The 17,462-nt window shown below is 39.5% G+C and overlaps 2 protein-coding genes across 18 annotated transcripts; both read right to left on the reverse strand.

The window, feature by feature from the left end:
- Positions 1–1,427: 1,427 nt before the first annotated feature.
- On the reverse strand, positions 1,428–16,768 carry LOC141664082 (uncharacterized). 17 transcript variants are annotated; one of them, XM_074469949.1, is made up of 11 exons: positions 16,580–16,768; positions 16,372–16,424; positions 16,101–16,180; positions 15,852–16,027; positions 15,595–15,634; positions 15,264–15,479; positions 14,968–15,028; positions 13,157–13,235; positions 12,975–13,078; positions 1,939–2,028; positions 1,428–1,707 (listed from the first exon to the last, which is right to left on the reverse strand). In XM_074469949.1, exons 6-11 carry the CDS (start codon positions 15,358–15,360, stop codon positions 1,698–1,700), a joined length of 441 nt encoding a protein of 146 aa, XP_074326050.1. In that variant the 5' UTR covers positions 15,361–15,479; positions 15,595–15,634; positions 15,852–16,027; positions 16,101–16,180; positions 16,372–16,424; positions 16,580–16,768; the 3' UTR covers positions 1,428–1,697. The 17 variants fall into 17 exon arrangements, 10 of the variants coding, with proteins under 10 accessions (XP_074326050.1, XP_074326052.1, XP_074326049.1 ...); XM_074469951.1 differs by lacking the exon at positions 16,372–16,424 and having other exon boundaries at positions 15,852–15,929; XM_074469948.1 differs by lacking the exon at positions 16,372–16,424.
- Positions 8,476–9,642, reverse strand: LOC141668880 (uncharacterized). Its single transcript, XM_074475924.1, has 2 exons — positions 9,271–9,642; positions 8,476–9,189 (listed from the first exon to the last, which is right to left on the reverse strand). Exons 1-2 carry the CDS (start codon positions 9,598–9,600, stop codon positions 8,641–8,643), a joined length of 879 nt encoding a protein of 292 aa, XP_074332025.1. The 5' UTR covers positions 9,601–9,642; the 3' UTR covers positions 8,476–8,640.
- Positions 16,769–17,462: the final 694 nt, after the last annotated feature.

The following is a 17,462-nucleotide window of genomic DNA, read 5'->3' on the forward strand; positions in this document are numbered from 1 at the left end:
AAGATAATAATAATATGCAGTGACCCTACTTACCAACTACCACAGACCCCAACAGGTTAAAGTATGCACACAAGCCGAACACACACTTATATTACAAACCGTTCAAATCCCAACTATCCAAACTCAGAACTGAGTATTAATCATCATTAAAAACTTTTACAAACTTATATTATCCCAAAAGAAGACTACTAGCTCAGCTCGATCAACCTGAACCCCTAGCTCTCGCGCTGGACTGGGGATCCTCGTTACCAACCTGTTCCTTCTTAACTGGAAAAGAACATAAACACCATCGCACAAATGAGCTAACTAGCTCAGCAAGTCACAATGATAAAACTGAGAATAATGATCATTAGGTGAAAATAGTTACGATATCAAGTGAACAATGAATTATGATTTAGAATTGGACATTATACTTTCATTTTAAAAACCAAGGTTAGGCTGCTGATCAGTCACGCACTAACCCCGAGCAAAGCACACAACATTGCTCTAACTACTGGATCCAAGGCACACATTGGCCTAATTTGACCATCATATGGTCTGACCACGAATCTGGTCCACAATTTTTATAAAAACAATCCAATTCTAGCATAATAACAGAATAAGCAATAATAAACAATAAATAGAATCATTAACAATATTGGATGTTTCATAATGAAATGGTTTCAGAGTTCATGAGGATCAATATGGCATTTTCAAAGCTTAGCTGTTGGGTAATGAAAGAATTGGATAACAAAGAAATCAGTTTTCAAGGTTTCAAGGATTTTTCCTTTCAAAGCTTAGGATACAATGGTTTGAGTGTGAAGCACTAGTACAAACTGGACTTTTAGCATCGGTTAAAACAGCACTAAGGCGTCGGTCAAGTTGCGAAGTAAGTGTGGGAGACGCTATAGGTATGGACCTACAGCGTCGGTTAAACGAGCGACACAGAAACATTTATTGCGTCGATTAAACAACACACGTCATAAGTTAATCAACCGACGCTATAGGTTGATTTATAGCGTCGGTGTTATATATATAACCGACGCTATTTGTCGCCTCACAATGCGTCGGTTGGATAAAATGCCGATGATTTTGGTTTGATTAATTGCGTCAATTATTTCTAATGCTGACGCTATTGGTTCTCACATGTTGCGTCGGTTCACTAAAATGCCGATGCATTTGCTTGTCACCTGTTGTGCTGGTTCACCTGTTTGTTAACCGACGCTATTGCTTCTCACCAAATGCATCGGTTAGCAAAAATGCCGACAGACTTGCTTCTCATCAATAGCATCGGTTAGCTAGAGTGCCGACACTTTTTGTCACTGAAAAATTAATTTTTTTCCTGTTTTCTATTAATATTTTATATATTTTCTATAAACCTGTTTCATTATACAATTAATATTAACATCCCAAAAATACAATACAACAAAAAATTAAATTGTACAACTTAAAAATTATATATTACAATAAATTTAGAAAATTTAAATATACCAATCTTGGAAGAAAAGTATATATTGAATTACAAATACCATCCAACTTTTTCTATTATGGCTCCCTTACAGATAAAATAACACATAATGTGTCTCCCCTAACAAGTACTTCAAAATCTTCAAGTCCCCCTTAAGTCCCCCTTTTCTTTCTGTAAATCGAGATGGCAAAACTACATATTGTCTTTTGACACGAACATGGGATGCTTTTAAATGCTTGACCTTCCGTTCTCATTTTTCTCTGAAATGTTCAATAAATAATAAATTCATAATCATGCAAATTATAACCAGCACGAAGATTCTATATTTCAGTTAAATGTTTATAATAGCAAGGTAAGAAATGCTTTTATGCTTCTCCACACATATTGTAAACAAATAAAATCAACCAACACATCCAAGTATAAAATGGTTATATTCTTCTATCAAGTACTTATAGCACAAATGAAGGATCTAAAAATTTAAAAGAAATTACCTTGTTAGAAACATTCTAAAGTAAAAACTGTCCCCAAAACTCTCGTATCTCTTTAATTTCCTTTTTGGTATAGTTCCTTGAACCAAGACCCTTCAAAATATGAAAGACATTGATAGGGATAAATAAGTCCTGGTTTTATAATTAATGGGCTGCTAGGCCCAATAAGAAGATGTATGATATTCAGACCAGAAAGGTTAAGCCTGACGGACCAGATCAGGCCTGGTGGAATAAAAAAAGGCCAAAAAGCCCTGATTATTAATTAATTTCGTAATTAATTAATAAGGGAGAAATCAGATGTTGAAAAGAGTCCCGATGAGGATATAAGTCCTTAGAGATTAGCCTCAAGGGAACCTAAAAGGATAAGGAATCAGCTTCCTACTTCCTAGGATTCCTAAGTCTATCCTAATTCAGAGGCTTATCCACCAAGTCTCCTATACCAAGTCCAATTCAAGGACTCCCACATCTATATAAGGGGTCTCACCCCCACCCATCAGAACTACGTTTTTTGACTTGATCCTTGGCAATCGGCAAGGTACGTAGGCATCTTGTTAAGGCAGATTGAGTCACGAAACACAAGAGCAGTCAAATCGAGCCTCGAAGCTCACGTTCCTTAGTATTAAATACAGCAATTATATATAGTAGTTTTAATCCATAACATTTGGCGCCGTCTGTGGGAAATACGCAACAACAACCATGGCGAGAACACGGAGAACAACCAGCACTCTGGAGGAGGGAACACCATCAGGGACAACCCAGGTGATTTCATCAACCGTGGAGGTTCCTCCCCATTCAACTTATGCATCTACTCAGGGGGAAGCCCAGACAGGGGCAACTCATCCTCAGCCACAAGGGACAACTCCCCCGACTGTTCAAGGTACGAATCCTCAAGTTCAACAAATACATATACCTGTGAATTCTCGACCCGTCGGGTATGAATACTCAACTATTGTTACTACTAACCCCCCTTATGGGATGCCCCTTCACCCTGAGGTTGGAGGAAGTGGATATGCTGGGCGAAGCGAAGCACGAGGGCGGTCGCCCCCCTATATACAAGGTTTGGATCCTATCCCTGAGGATCGGGAATTTTCTGGTCCATACACTGAGAGAGACTCCGAATCTTCGGATGATGAAGTGGCCCCGAGAAGGAGGCGTCCTGGGAAAGAGCCAATGGCCGATGGAAGGCAACGCCCCCAAAGCACCCCAGGGGCGAATCCCCAAGAAGTGCAGGAAAAGATCAGGGCTCATGAGGCTGAAATCCAAAGGCTGAGGCGTGATTTGGAGGCTCACCAAGCCACCAGACCCCACATACCTCCTAGGGGGAGAAATCCTCCTCCTATCATAGACCTGGATGGTCCGGTAAGAAGAAGGGCTGCTGTCCCAAGAACTGATCCAAGCAATCTCCTTCCCCTTGGAGATCCTGATGATCCAACTCCACCCTTCACAGAAGAGATAATGAATGCCCATATCTCAAGAAAATTTAAGATGCCCACTATCAAAGCCTATGATGGCACGGGAGACCCCGCTAATCATGTTAGGACATTCTCTAATGCACTGCTGCTGCAACCCGTGAATGATGCTATAAAATGTCGGGCCTTCCCTCAAACCCTGTCGGGTATGGCTCAAAGATGGTACAGTCGCCTACCCCCAAATTCTATTGGATCATTCAGAGAATTAAGTCAGGCTTTTATTAAGCAATTCATCAGTGGAAGAGTCCATGAGAAAAGTTTAGCATCTCTTATGAGTCTTGTGCAGGGAGCTAAAGAATCCTTAAGAGATTACCTAAATCGTTTTACAAAGGAGGCTTTAAAAGTCCCAGACCTTGATGATAAGGTAGCCATGATAGCACTGCAACAAGGAACTAGGGATGAGTTTTTCAAGATGTCTTTGGCCAAACGACCCCCTGAGAGCATGTTGCAGCTCCAAGAGAGGGCAGGGAAGTATATCAAGGTTGAAGAGAGTATGAGGAAGACCGTAGTAAGTAATGAGCCCACTGGAGGCAAGAAACGAAAAACTGATTTGGAGTATATCGCTAAGGATAAGTATCCTAGAACTGAACAAAACCCTGATTCAACCCCCAAGAAGGGAGGACCTGGGCAAAAGTTCACTGAATACGCTAAGCTGAATGCCCCCAGAAGTCAGATTTTGATGGAGATTGAGAAAGACAGAGATATTCGCTGGCCTAAGCCCTTGAAGGCTGATCCCGCCAAGCTAGATAAGGGCAAGTATTGCAGGTTTCACAAAGATGTTGGCCATGACACCGATGAGTGTAGGCAGTTGAAAGATGAAATTGAGTTTTTGATTCGAAAAGGAAGGCTGAACAAGTATACTGGAGATGGAGGAGACAGAAACAATAATGGAAGGAAGAACTTTGAAGATCGTAGGAGGGACCAAGATGATCAGGGGCGGAATCCCCAACCTAGAGGACCAGTTATAAACACCATTTATGGAGGGCCGAGACCTCGAGGGCCTGTGATAAACACGATCTTTGGAGGTCCAACTGCTGCTGGATTGTCCAAAAATTCCAGAAAGGCATATACTAGAGAGGTTATGCATATTGTTGGAGAAGCCCCGAAGAGGGCCAGGACAGAAGTAACATTGGCTTTTGATGATTCCGACCTAGAGGGTGTGAAGTTTCCCCATGACGACCCGCTGGTCATAACGCCGATAATAGGAAATAGCCCGGTTAAGAGGGTCCTTGTGGATAATGGTGCTTCTGTGGATATCTTGCTCCACGACACCTTTCTAAGGATGGGGTATAACGACTCCCAGTTGACACCAACCGACATGCCGATATATGGATTTGCTGGAGTAGAATGTCCTGTGGAAGGGATAATTAAATTACCAACCACCATAGGTACGGAGCCTAGGCAAGCAACGCAGATGCTGGATTTTGTGGTGGTAAAGGCTAGTTCAACTTATAATGCTATCATGGGGAGAACAGGGATACATGCTTTCAAGGCAGTCCCCTCCTCCTACCATTCAGTCATGAAGTTCCCCACCCGAAACGGGATTGGAGAAGAGAGGGGAGATCAAAAGATGGCTAGAAGCTGTTATGTGGCCTCTTTGAGGGCAGATGGAGTCGGGGGGCAGGTTCTTCCTATTGAAGATATGGATGTTCGAGAAAATGATGAAAATAGAGGAAGGCCAGCAGAAGAATTGGTTTCGGTTCCTTTAGATCCCAAGAATCCTGAGAGGATGACTTTCATTGGAGCTACATTAGAGGAGCCCCTTAGAGGGAAGTTAGTGAAATTTTTGCAAGAAAATAGTGATGTGTTTGCATGGTCAGCAGCTGATATGCCAGGCATAGACCCGGGGTTAATTACCCACAAGTTAAACGTGGATCCAAGCCGGAAGACAGTGAAACAAAAGAAAAGAAATTTTGCCCCGGAAAGACAAGAGGCTATAAAGCAGGAAGTGGAAAAGCTCTTAGAGGCTGGTTTCGTTGAGGAAATTCAATTTCCGGAGTGGTTAGCAAACCCTGTAATGGTGAAGAAGGCTAATGGAAAGTGGAGGATGTGTATAGACTTCACCGATCTGAATGATGCATGCCCCAAAGACTGTTTTCCGCTGCCTAGAATTGATACTTTGATTGATGCCACCGCTGGACATGAGATGCTGAGTTTCATGGATGGATTTAGCGGATACAACCAAATCAAAATGCATAAGGATGACATTCCAAAGGTATCATTTATCACTGACTTTGGTGTTTATTGTTATCTTGTTATGGCGTTTGGTCTCAAGAATGCAGGAGCCACCTATCAAAGGTTGGTGAATAAAATTTTTAAGGATCTTATTGGGAAGACTATGGAAGTCTATGTTGATGACATGCTAGTCAAGAGTCTAGTAAAGACTGATCATATAACCCATTTGAGGGAAGCTTTTGAGGTCCTGAGGTACCACAAGATGATGTTGAATCCCACGAAGTGTGCTTTCGGAGTAGGATCTGGAAAATTCTTGGGATTGATGGTCTCAAAGAGGGGAATTGAGGCTAACCCCGATAAAATAAAGGCAATCCTGGACATGGAACTGTCAAGGATGTTCAGAAACTCACAGGAAGGGTTGCTGCGCTAGGACGATTCATCTCCAAGTCAGGAGACAAGTGCTTGTCATTCTTCAAGTCATTAAAGAACATTAAAGACTTTGTATGGAGTGAGGAAAATCAGAAGGCATTTGAAGAGTTAAAGAAGTATATGGGCCAGGCCCCGTTGTTGGCCAAGCCAGTTCTGGGTGAAGTTTTATTCTTGTACTTGGCTGTTTCGGAAAGCGCCTTGAGCGCGGTATTGGTTAAGGAGGAACTGAAAGTCCAGAAACCCGTATACTATGTCAGCAAAATTTTGCGTGGTGCTGAGTTGAATTATTCAGCCATTGAGAAATTCGCTTTAGCCTTGGTGATGGCTTCAAGAAAGCTGCGTCCTTATTTTCAAGCTCACCAAATTGAAGTGCTAACAAATCAGCCACTGAGAAATATCATTCACAGTCCCAAGGCAAGTGGGAGACTAATTAAGTGGGCAATAGAGTTGGGAGAGTTCGATCTCAAGTATAAGCCACGTATGGCCATAAAAGCCCAGGCACTAGCTGACTTCGTGGTGGAATGTACCATACCCAACCAAGAAGTCGGGGGGCAGGAAGATACCACACCTCAAGACAAGGGAGTCGACAATGGGGACAAGGAAAAAGAATATTGGGTTCTCTATTTTGATGGAGCATCAAAAACAAATTCCAGTGGAGCAGGGTTGGTTTTGCAAAGCCCTGATGGATTCTTAATTGAGTATGCCATGAAGCTAGACTTCCCAACCACAAACAATGAGGCAGAGTATGAAGCCCTGATTGCTGGCCTTGGTCTAGCTGGGACACTTAGGGTCAAAAACTTAAAGGTCCGTGGAGACTCGAAGTTGATCATATCCCAGGTAAAGGGAGAATTTGAAGCAAGGGATGATACGATGGCAAAGTATGTTCGCCTAGTAAGGGCTGTGATGACCCAATTTAATGAATGCCATGTTGAACACATTCCAAGGGAAGAAAATGCTAAAGCAGATGCGCTATCAAAGTTTGCTTCATCTGAGATTGAAGAAAGTTCAGGAAGTGTGTACTTCCGTGTTTTGAAGACACGAAGCATAGATGTTAAACTTGTGGCTCCCGTAGGCTTGGGGACGTCATGGATTGATCCCATCAAGGCTCACATTCAGACCGGTTGGTTGCCAAGCGATACAATTGAGGCACGGAAGTTAACTGTTCGAGCACTAAGGTACTCTTTGATAGATGGGATTCTATATAAAAGATCTTTCGTGGTTCCTTACTTGAGGTGTCTCAGGCCCGATGAGGCACGCTTGGCTCTTGAGGAAGTGCATGAAGGCATTTGTGGGCAACACTTGGGGGGCAGGGCCTTGGCTCATAAGATAACTCGTTTAGGCTTCTATTGGCCAGAAATGATGGCTGATGCCAAAGAATACGTAAAGAAGTGTGATCGTTGTCAGAAGCATGCACCAGTCGCCAGACAACCCCCCGAGATGCTGACCTCTATCAACTCACCTATTCCCTTTGCTATGTGGGGGATGGATATTCTAGGGCCTTTTCCTATGGCCACAGCACAAAGGAAGTTTCTGATTGTAGCCATTGATTATTTCACCAAGTGGATCGAAGCCAAACCTTTGGCCAAAATCACAACTAAGCAGGTTGCACAATTCCTGTGGGAAAACATTATGTGCCGATATGGAATTCCCCGTATCCTCGTCACTGACAATGGAACGCAATTCAACAATGAGGAATTCAAGAAGTATTGTGAAGAAAATGAAATTGAGTTACGATTCACCTCTGTGGCTCACCCGCAAGCCAATGGGCAAGCGGAAGTAGCAAATCGGATAATCCTGGATGGACTAAAGAAGAGGATCGAAAAGTCGAGAAATAATTGGGTAGATGAGATACTTCCCATATTATGGGCTTATAGGACTACCTGTAGAGTCACGACAGATGCAACTCCTTTCATGTTGGCATATGGGGCGGAAGCAGTAGTTCCCGTGGAGATATCACATTCTTCTCCAAGGATTCAGGCTTTTGATGAAAAAGAAAATGAGGAAGGGCAGAAGTTAGCCCTGGATTTAATCGATGAAGTACGAGATAAAGCACACGCAAAGATAGTAGAATATCAGAAAAAGGCTTCATTCTACTACAACCTAAGGGTTAAAGAGAGGTTTTTCAAACAAGGTGACCTAGTCTTGAGAAAAATAGAGGCTTCTGGTGTCGGACAGAAAGGAAAGCTTGCCCCAAATTGGGAAGGGCCGTATAGAGTCAAGAGCGTTCAGGGTAGAGGAACCTACAAGCTGGAGACTATGGATGGTTTTGAAGTCCCGAGAACCTGGCACGCACAAAACCTGAAGGTTTACTACGTGTAAGATGGTCGAAGTACGATTCTCACTCGTCAGGATGGCGAGTAGGTTGAAAAGCACCTTGAAGCTTTGCTTGCTTAGGATTTATATGTTTTAGTTTTATTACGAAATTTATTAAGACTTGTGTAAGGGACGAATCCCAGACAATTTTATGAAATTCATAAGTTCTTCAAAGTATGATTGTGGCCTAACAAATAAAAATCAAATGCATGGATGCAAAGCATAAAAGGTGATAAATGAGATAGATCTGATAGATGTTACAAAAGTTTGATAAATAAAGTCTCGAAAATAAAAAAAGCCACGCAGGGCTGAAAAAGCTCTAAGGAGCTGAGGTGCCCTCGGCGTCCATATCATCGTCTTCTCCGCTCTCGCTAGATGTCTCCGTCGTCTCGGAGGAGGAAGAGCTGTCATCCTCAGCAGGTCTGGAAAAAGACTCGGGAGGAGGAAGAAGTGGATCCTGAGGAACATGATCCGAGACAACTACTCGGGTACGAAACCTCTGTAGCAAAGCCTCATCGTCAGGGCAGATGTAGTCCGCCGGGTTAATATCAGGACAAGCCTCGTTCACGGTCCCAAGGGCCGTGTCCCAGCCAGTCCTAAAAAACTCGGGAAAGACTGAATCATCCCTAATCCTCATGGATTGGGCAAACTCCTCCGAGTCCAGATAATTGTCTATAGCTTTATCCTTCTCCGCCCGAAGTACCACCAGCTCGGCGTTAGACTCTCCGAGTTCTTCCTCCTTGCGCTTGAGCTTCTTCTCCAGGGTAGCATACTTCTTCTGCTGCCTCCTGAGGGCATTATCGGCCTTATCAGAAGCCCGCTTCCATGATTCGGCTTGCCTCACAGCGCCTTGAAAGTAGGCGTTAGACTGAAACAAAACAATTAACAAAGTATAAGGCAAGAAAGTGCTACAAGAACGAGAAATAAGTTTAAAAAAGAGAAGGCATACCGAAGCCAGAGACTGGGCTCCCATGAGCTTAATCCTCTCAAGGTCAGGGGTGGCCACCACATCAGTAAAGTCCTTTGGGGTCACGCTATGGTAGGACCAATCCCAAGCATGCTTCGTGGAACCAACCACGGTATCCCCTCGGCGGAATCCCCAGAGAGGCTGAAAGGCGCCTGTAGCAGCAGCAGCAGGGGCAGCAGCAGTGATAGGAGCATTATGGCCCTCAGCTCCTTCAGTTGAAGCCTCCCCCATAGGCTCCTTGTGCTTTCTCAAGAAGATAGGCTCTGTCGCCTTTCCTCTGGTGTCTAGGCCTGCTAACCGAGCTTTCTTCATCCTAGCTGTTTCCTCGACCAAGGGGACATTGTCCTCGTTAATCTCCTTAGCAGCTGAAACAAAGCAAAAGACAAAATAAGTGATGTTAATAATGCGTGAAATAAAGAAAAATTGAGAAGGGAAGAGAAATACCCTGTTGAGAAACAGAGGATAGTCCCACATGAATCAGGGAAAACTCTTCTAAAAGAGTCCAGCTGGTGGTGGTGCCATCATCCTGAGTGAGCCCATTATAAATGATAGTTTCTTCAGGAGTTAAGTGAATGGATTTGAGGCTACCATCACTGACCTTCCCGAAGGAAGATCGAAAGAGCGTGCCCCAATCGCCATTCTCCCAACGTAACCCGACGAAACTATTCCTCCAATTTGGATTATTATCCGGAATAGAGGCGCTGTTAAAGATATGTTTGCTTTTGGGCCTTTGTTTGACATAAACCCAGCCACAAATATTGGAAGAACTATTGTAACATTGAAAGACTTTCCTAAAAACGGCTACAGAAAGAGGAAAGCCCTCCCTAAGACAACAAACCATAAAACATAGAATATTCCTCCAGGCGTTTGGAGGAAGCTGACACGGGTTAATTTGTAAGTCAGCCAAAAGATGAGGGATAAAAGGATGAAAAGGGAACCTGAGCCCAGCATTAAGGGCGTCGGTGTAGATGAAGAGAGTATCAGGCCTCCAGTGGCAAGTACGGTCACCACCAGAGACTGGAACTAGTCTAAAGGGAGGAGGGACGTTATAACGAGCATTTAGTTTATTGAAATCTATGTTATGCCAAGTATTACAGTGATTAAAGGAGTCGAGATGTGCAGTGGAAGGATATTCATCCCCCCTAGTATTAATCATATCAATTAAAGACATATATGAAGAGCGGATCTCGATATCCTTACCTCGTTTTGAAGCCGAGGCTATCTTGGCCGCCCTCTCGGAACTCTTGTCGGCCATCTAGTAAAGACTGGAAAAGACTTGGGAGGAAGAAGGAGTGGATTTGAGAGAGGAGAAGATTAGAAAGTTGTAGGTGAAGAGAAATGAAATGAGAGGTGTGAAGAATCACACTCTCATCCCACCTATATATAGGAGAAATAAATGGGTAATGGACCTTAAAAAGCCCATTTGGGCCCAAAAGTTGGAAGGTTCTGGAAGTTCCTGGAAAATTCAAGAGAATTCTAGTAAAAAAATCAAAAGAAAAACTTGAGTTTTTTCAAGATTTTGGAAGAATCCAGAAAGATATTAGAAGAGTTTGGAATTTGGGCTTAGAAATGAGGCCCAATTCTAAAAAAAAAAAAAACCTTGAAAAAATAAAGCCCAGCTAAGGGCCCAAGCGTTTAAAAAGCCCAGAAAAGGGCCCAGATATTTAAGGTTAACAGCCCATAACCCAAAATCCAGTCATAATGGGCCAAAAGAATGAAGGCCCAGCTAAGTGAAGGTGGCCCAAAAATAAAGTCCAGGGAGAAATGGATAAAAAGATCAGGAATATGACCCAATTCGACCAGGAATCATGTGGAAATCCTGGTCGAAATACAGGAGGTCGAAATTGCTTCGACCTGGGCAACAAATGAAGGTTAATTCGGTCAAAAAGCAGGACTCCTGACCGAAAGGAACAAAATTTCTGGTCGAAAATTGTAAAAAAAAAAAAAAAAAAAAGAGGAAGGGGTGAAAATCCTGGCCGAAATTCGACCAGGATTCCTGATCGAATGAGCCCTGCCCGAATTTGCATCGACCTGGGCAACAAATGAAGGTTAATTCGGTCAAAAAGCAGGACTCCTGACCGAAAGAACAACAAAATTCCTAGTCGAAAATTTTCTACTCGAAAAATTCCTAGTCGAAAATTTTCTACTCGAAAAATTCCTAGTCGAAAATTTTCTGCTCGAAAAATTCCTAGTCGAAAATTTTCTGCTAAATAAAAAAAAAAAAAAAAAAAAGGGGGAAGGGGTGAAAATCCTGGCCGAAAATCGACCAGGATTCCTGATCGAATAGACCCTGCTCGAAATTCAGTCGACCAAGGCACACTGAAGGGTAATTCGACCAGGATCCTGGCCGAATGGATTCCTGATCGAATTTTATATTAAAAAAAAAAAAAAAAAAAGAAAAGAAAAATCTCTGAAAAATTACAGAAAAATAAGGAAATTCCTTAAATATTTTCTGAAAAATGTTAATATTTTCAGAAATAAGGAATAAATCCAGGAAAATTGGATAAATCCCAGAAATTAAGGGAAAAATCCAGAAAATTAGGATAAAACCCAGAAATTAAGGGAAAAATCCAGAAAATTAAGGATAAATCCCAGAAATTAAGGGAAAAATCCAGAAAAATAAGGAAATTCCTTAAATATTTTCTGAAAAATGTTAATATTCTCAGAAATTAAGGGAAAAATCCAGAAAATTAAGGATAAAACCCAGAAATTAAGGGAAAAATCCAGAAAATTAAGGATAAATCCCAGAAATTAAGGGAAAAATCCAGAAAAATAAGGAAATTCCTTAAATATTTTCTGAAAAATGTTAATATTCTCAGAAATAAGGAATAAATCCAGAAAAATTAGGATAAATCCCAGAAATTAAGGGAAAAATCCAGAAAATTAAGGATAAATCCCAGAAAATTAGGGAAAAATTCCTGGAAATTAAGATAATTTCTGAATAAAAGGAAGATTCGTTGTAAATGTGTAGGTCGCTCCACACTTTACGCAAAAACGAAACCCTGTAAGGGAACGAATAGATTTAACTTCTGCGAAACCTAATCAATGTTTCCCAAAAGTTGGGGGGCAAATGATAGGGATAAATAAGTCCTGGTTTTATAATTAATGGGCTGCTAGGCCCAATAAGAAGATGTATGATATTCAGACCAGAAAGGTTAAGCCTGACGGACCAGATCAGGCCTGGTGGAATAAAAAAAGGCCAAAAAGCCCTGATTATTAATTAATTTCGTAATTAATTAATAAGGGAGAAATCAGATGTTGAAAAGAGTCCCGATGAGGATATAAGTCCTTAGAGATTAGCCTCAAGGGAACCTAAAAGGATAAGGAATCAGCTTCCTACTTCCTAGGACTCCTAAGTCTATCCTAATTCAGAGGCTTATCCACCAAGTCTCCTATACCAAGTCCAATTCAAGGACTCCCACATCTATATAAGGGGTCTCACCCCCACCCATCAGAACTACGTTTTTTGACTTGATCCTTGGCAATCGGCAAGGTACGTAGGCATCTTGTTAAGGCAGATTGAGTCACGAAACACAAGAGCAGTCAAATCGAGCCTCGAAGCTCACGTTCCTTAGTATTAAATACAGCAATTATATATAGTAGTTTTAATCCATAACAGACATAGTATTAAAAAAATCTCTATTTGATCAATATTTGTAAAACAATGTTGAGATTATTTTTCTTACCACTTTCCAATTATGGTGGAATTTTTTTGAGAAAGCATGATTATGTCGTGTATGTACCTCATAACGAAAAAATCACAAGCCGTGCCTCGTTCTTGTTGAGGACACTACGCATAGAGCAACATCATTTTTCAAGTTATGTATAAAAAAACAAACAAAAGATCAAACATGTAAACAAGTAATACCTGAACCTCAGAATGATGCCAGAGAAATTCTTTTCTATTATTCATTAATCCACCTTCTCGTACGTATAATTTATACGCCCTGTGAATTAAACATACATCATTATTCATATTTATTATGAAATTTATACAATACATTATGCAAAGTTGCCAATATAGTTTGAGTTTATTTACTGATATTAAGTGCAAGTAAATTAATCTTAAGCATTTTACTTGAGTTTGATAAATAAATCATTTAACTAGAAGAGTTGTCTGAGACATCTTTATGTTCTCTTAATCAGTATCAGAGGTTATAGTTTTGTTGTATTGTACAAAAAAATCCTAAGCACAAAATACTTTTTAATTGCTCTTGAATCAGCTTTTAGTAATACAATACACGACTTCTCAGCATGCTTGAATATATAAGCTGAGAAAGTACAGGGGAATGGCAATGAGAGTATCATAAAATGTGCACATATAAAATAATTGATTGCTGACACATAGGACTAGTAGTCTAGTACTAATTCCTAGTATTATCACTATGGCAGATTTAATATTAAAAACATATGGTGATGATTGAAGGTTGGAGTATGACATACAAATTAAATTCCAGAATAAAATCAAAGAAACATTAGCAAAAAGGATTCATTTTACACATAAATATATTAGAGAAGTGATTACGGAGCCTGCTCAGTGTATGCAACTTAAGGGTCCATCGTCTACATTATCTGCAGCTTCGAAAGGGGTTGTACTTGCATCTAAAAGTGAAGAGAATACAAATATTGAGGATATGACAGAGCCAGCAGAAGTAGGAAAAGAAAGGCAGAAATATGCAGACATGCAGTTAAGACCTCATCAGGAATTTGCAGCTGATAATTATCTGATGCCAAGGGGAACCACTTATCACAGTCAAAATGTTTGAAGTTACAAGCACAAAACTTAATATGTATTTCACCAAACAAAATGTATGCCATGATCATTGATCATATTCAGACCTGTGAAGGTTCCATAGGAATTTTCATCGTTAAACGAAACAAACAAGAACATTTTAAGAGCTAGTAAGAAAGAATCTCAGGGCACATAGAACACTATCACAGTACGCGATGTAGGGAAAACAACCAGATTGTTACGTATATTGTGAGTGTTTAGTATCCAACAGTGCATTTCACGTCTGGAAACCACCAAGAAGCTTGTTTCTCAAACCTGTCCACCAAGTGACTAACGAAACAACCTTTTGTCTTAAAACACAACCCCCTATGCCTATTTGATAAGCAGAGATTTTTTATTATATATATAGATGAATGTCCTTGGAATGTGACATTACTAACAGCTGGTTCTGTTAACACCAGGGGGCAGACGAGGGTGAAGACCAATACCCGGAGTATAGGAATTCTTTGGCCGATATATCAAACAAATCTGGCATGTGCCATAGCAACGATGGTTGCACAGCTAAGTCACACATGACTTGAAAATATTTTGGGATGTGCGAGACTGTGTGCATATCTTAAATGCGAATCACTGGCGCATGATTCTTAAATGTGAATCATTTGTGCATCATGCTGGAGTTGCTAGCTCATTCTAATAATATGGGATAACAAAAAAATACATAATGGCCCGTGGAATACTAGTACTTCTACTTCTGGTTTACCACTGTCACGCATAGTTCAGATACATCGCGGTATGAATTATAGCAGAGGATGAAAATATGAAATATAGACAATTTTAAAAACAAATTGCTGCAGGCAATGTCTCACAATCTAGGGATATAACAGCCGAATAATGCCCAGAGCAAGTCCTACGAAAAGATCAAAGAGAAATATTCAATGTTTCTTAACCTTAAATTATATAATACAGTATCAGTGATGACCGGAAAATGAGTCATGATCGGAAAATGATCTGTAACATAACCAAAACATTCAGATTGGTGAAAGGATTTGAACAGAACTGGAATAGAGATGTATAAAATATAACACAATAAAAAAATGCTTAATGAATAGCTAACCCATTCCTAGATATTAAGTTGTTTGATGAAAAATGATCATGGCATACATATTAAGTTGTTTGATGAAAAATGTTTGATGCAAACACAGCTTAATTTGATAATTTATCATGTAATAAACAAAAAATTTACCAGTAGTCATGAGGGAAGATTGTATTGCTGAAGCAGACCATTTGGGGTGTAATGATTTTACATAAGCTGCTGCACCAGAAACATGAGGACATGCCATTGAAATTCCCGATAATATACTATATTTCAGAGATCCTTATCGTATTTGATATCGTCTGAAGGTGAAACAGCTGGTGAAAATGCTGCCAAACCAGCCACTCCTGGGGCAATTATATCCGGCTGAAATATCACTAATTAATCACAACACACATTACAATGGCCTATATATAACAAGAACTTTCAAGCATCAATATAAAATATATTAGATTAATGAAAAATAAAATATATAAAATACCTCTGTATTCACTTGATCCGCAAAATTGAAAACACAACAACTGGATTTGCAAAATGTAAGAAACACAATTATTTCAAAACATAGTAAGCTTATCGAAAGCTCTACTAGTAACCGAAATTTTATAGTCAGCAGACTTGCACACTAACCTGTCATTGATAAAGAGAATACCAGACAGCAGACACTTCCATCAAATTCACTCTACAAGTGATAATTACATCATTTAAACAATAACTATCAATTCTTGTGGGACAAATTACCTGCATCGACCGTAATAATGCCCTCAAATCAGCGTTCTCAGCAACTAACTCTTGATTTTTTGACTCATAAGCATCCACCTGATAGCAATACTAATACTAATAACTCCATACAATTTCTTATAGAAGTTATTGCCAGCCTTCTTTCCATTCCACGTCCCATGTTGCCGCCCTTCTTTCTATTCAAAATATATAAAGACATTTAAAAAAAACTATATCTTCAATTAGGATTGTTGAATAGCAACCCATTACCTGAAGTAGATTCATTATTTCCATGCCTGATCTAGATTGCTTCTTTTTCTCCATTACTACTTGGTTCAACCTCTCCTATACTGAGACAAATTACATATCATATAAAATTTACCAATCAGCTATTAATGTATTGTAACATCTACTCCACTTACATAAGAAAACGGAATCCTACCTGCAGCTTCACGTACTCTATACAACATTTAATCAATGAAATAAAGAAGCTAACGATACAGTCCATCAAAATGTGAATACAAAATCCAAACTAAAATACCGTTGTCTCTGCTCACTAGCAGACTCTCTAAACTCAATATCGCGCTGTCTTTGCTGCAACAGTGAGTACATACAATTACTAAAACCTAAGTAAATAATAAACCTATCAACAATTTCTAAGAGATTAACAATCAAACCAGATAAACAATCTAACTACTTGAACATAGAGTCACACAACAAAGATAGAGGAGATGATACAGGCACGGTACCGCAAGAACAACACAGATGGGCAACATACGATGAGCACAAAGGAGCAATACACGATGATAAGCTAATTTAGCGATTGAGACAAGTAAAAATAGAACTAATTGAAGGGATTGAATAGAGCTAGGGTTCTTCAGGGGAATGTGTTCGATGAGTGAGAGGAAGTGTTTGATAAGTCATGTGTGTGTTTAGTTTTATATTTTTAGATTTTTTATTTTTAGTGAGTTTATATTTTGAGTTTTAAGTTTATGTTTTTGTCATTTTGGTTCAAGGCGGGGGATGAATTTTGGTTAAGGCTTGGTTCAATGTGAGGGGGGAAGACGCGGGATTTTTTCTAAGGGAAGCTTAAGACATCGGTTGAAGGAGAAATTGATGTCCAAATAAACGTTAGACATGGGTTATGTGAAAAGTGATGTAAAAAATATTTTTTACATGGGTGGTAACTTTAAACGATGTTAAATCCCTGATGTCTATTCTACTTTTTCTAGTAGTGGGCAAGAAGAATAGGGTAGTCCCTTTTGCTTTGTTAATAAAAAATAAATAATTTTTAAATATTTAAAATACTTATAGACTTACTTTAAAATAATACTTGTTTGTACTAATTATATATCAATATTCTTCAAAAAATTAATTATATTTTTTCATTTATTTATTAAAGATATCAAATAACTACTAAAATTTAAAATTATTAAATTACATAACTACAAATTATATTTCTAAAAATATCATAATTTATAATTTAAAACTCGACACTAACTACAGATAAATAAATATACACCTCTAACATATATATATAAATATTATTTATTAATTTTTTTGTAATAAGTTAGTTATTTTCAATTTTTGTTTTTTAAAATATTTTTTTTTTAAAATACTCCCTTGGAGGTT

Source organism: Apium graveolens, chromosome 6, assembly GCF_009905375.1.
Source record: "Apium graveolens cultivar Ventura chromosome 6, ASM990537v1, whole genome shotgun sequence".
NCBI classification, from domain to species: Eukaryota; Viridiplantae; Streptophyta; class Magnoliopsida; order Apiales; family Apiaceae; genus Apium; species Apium graveolens.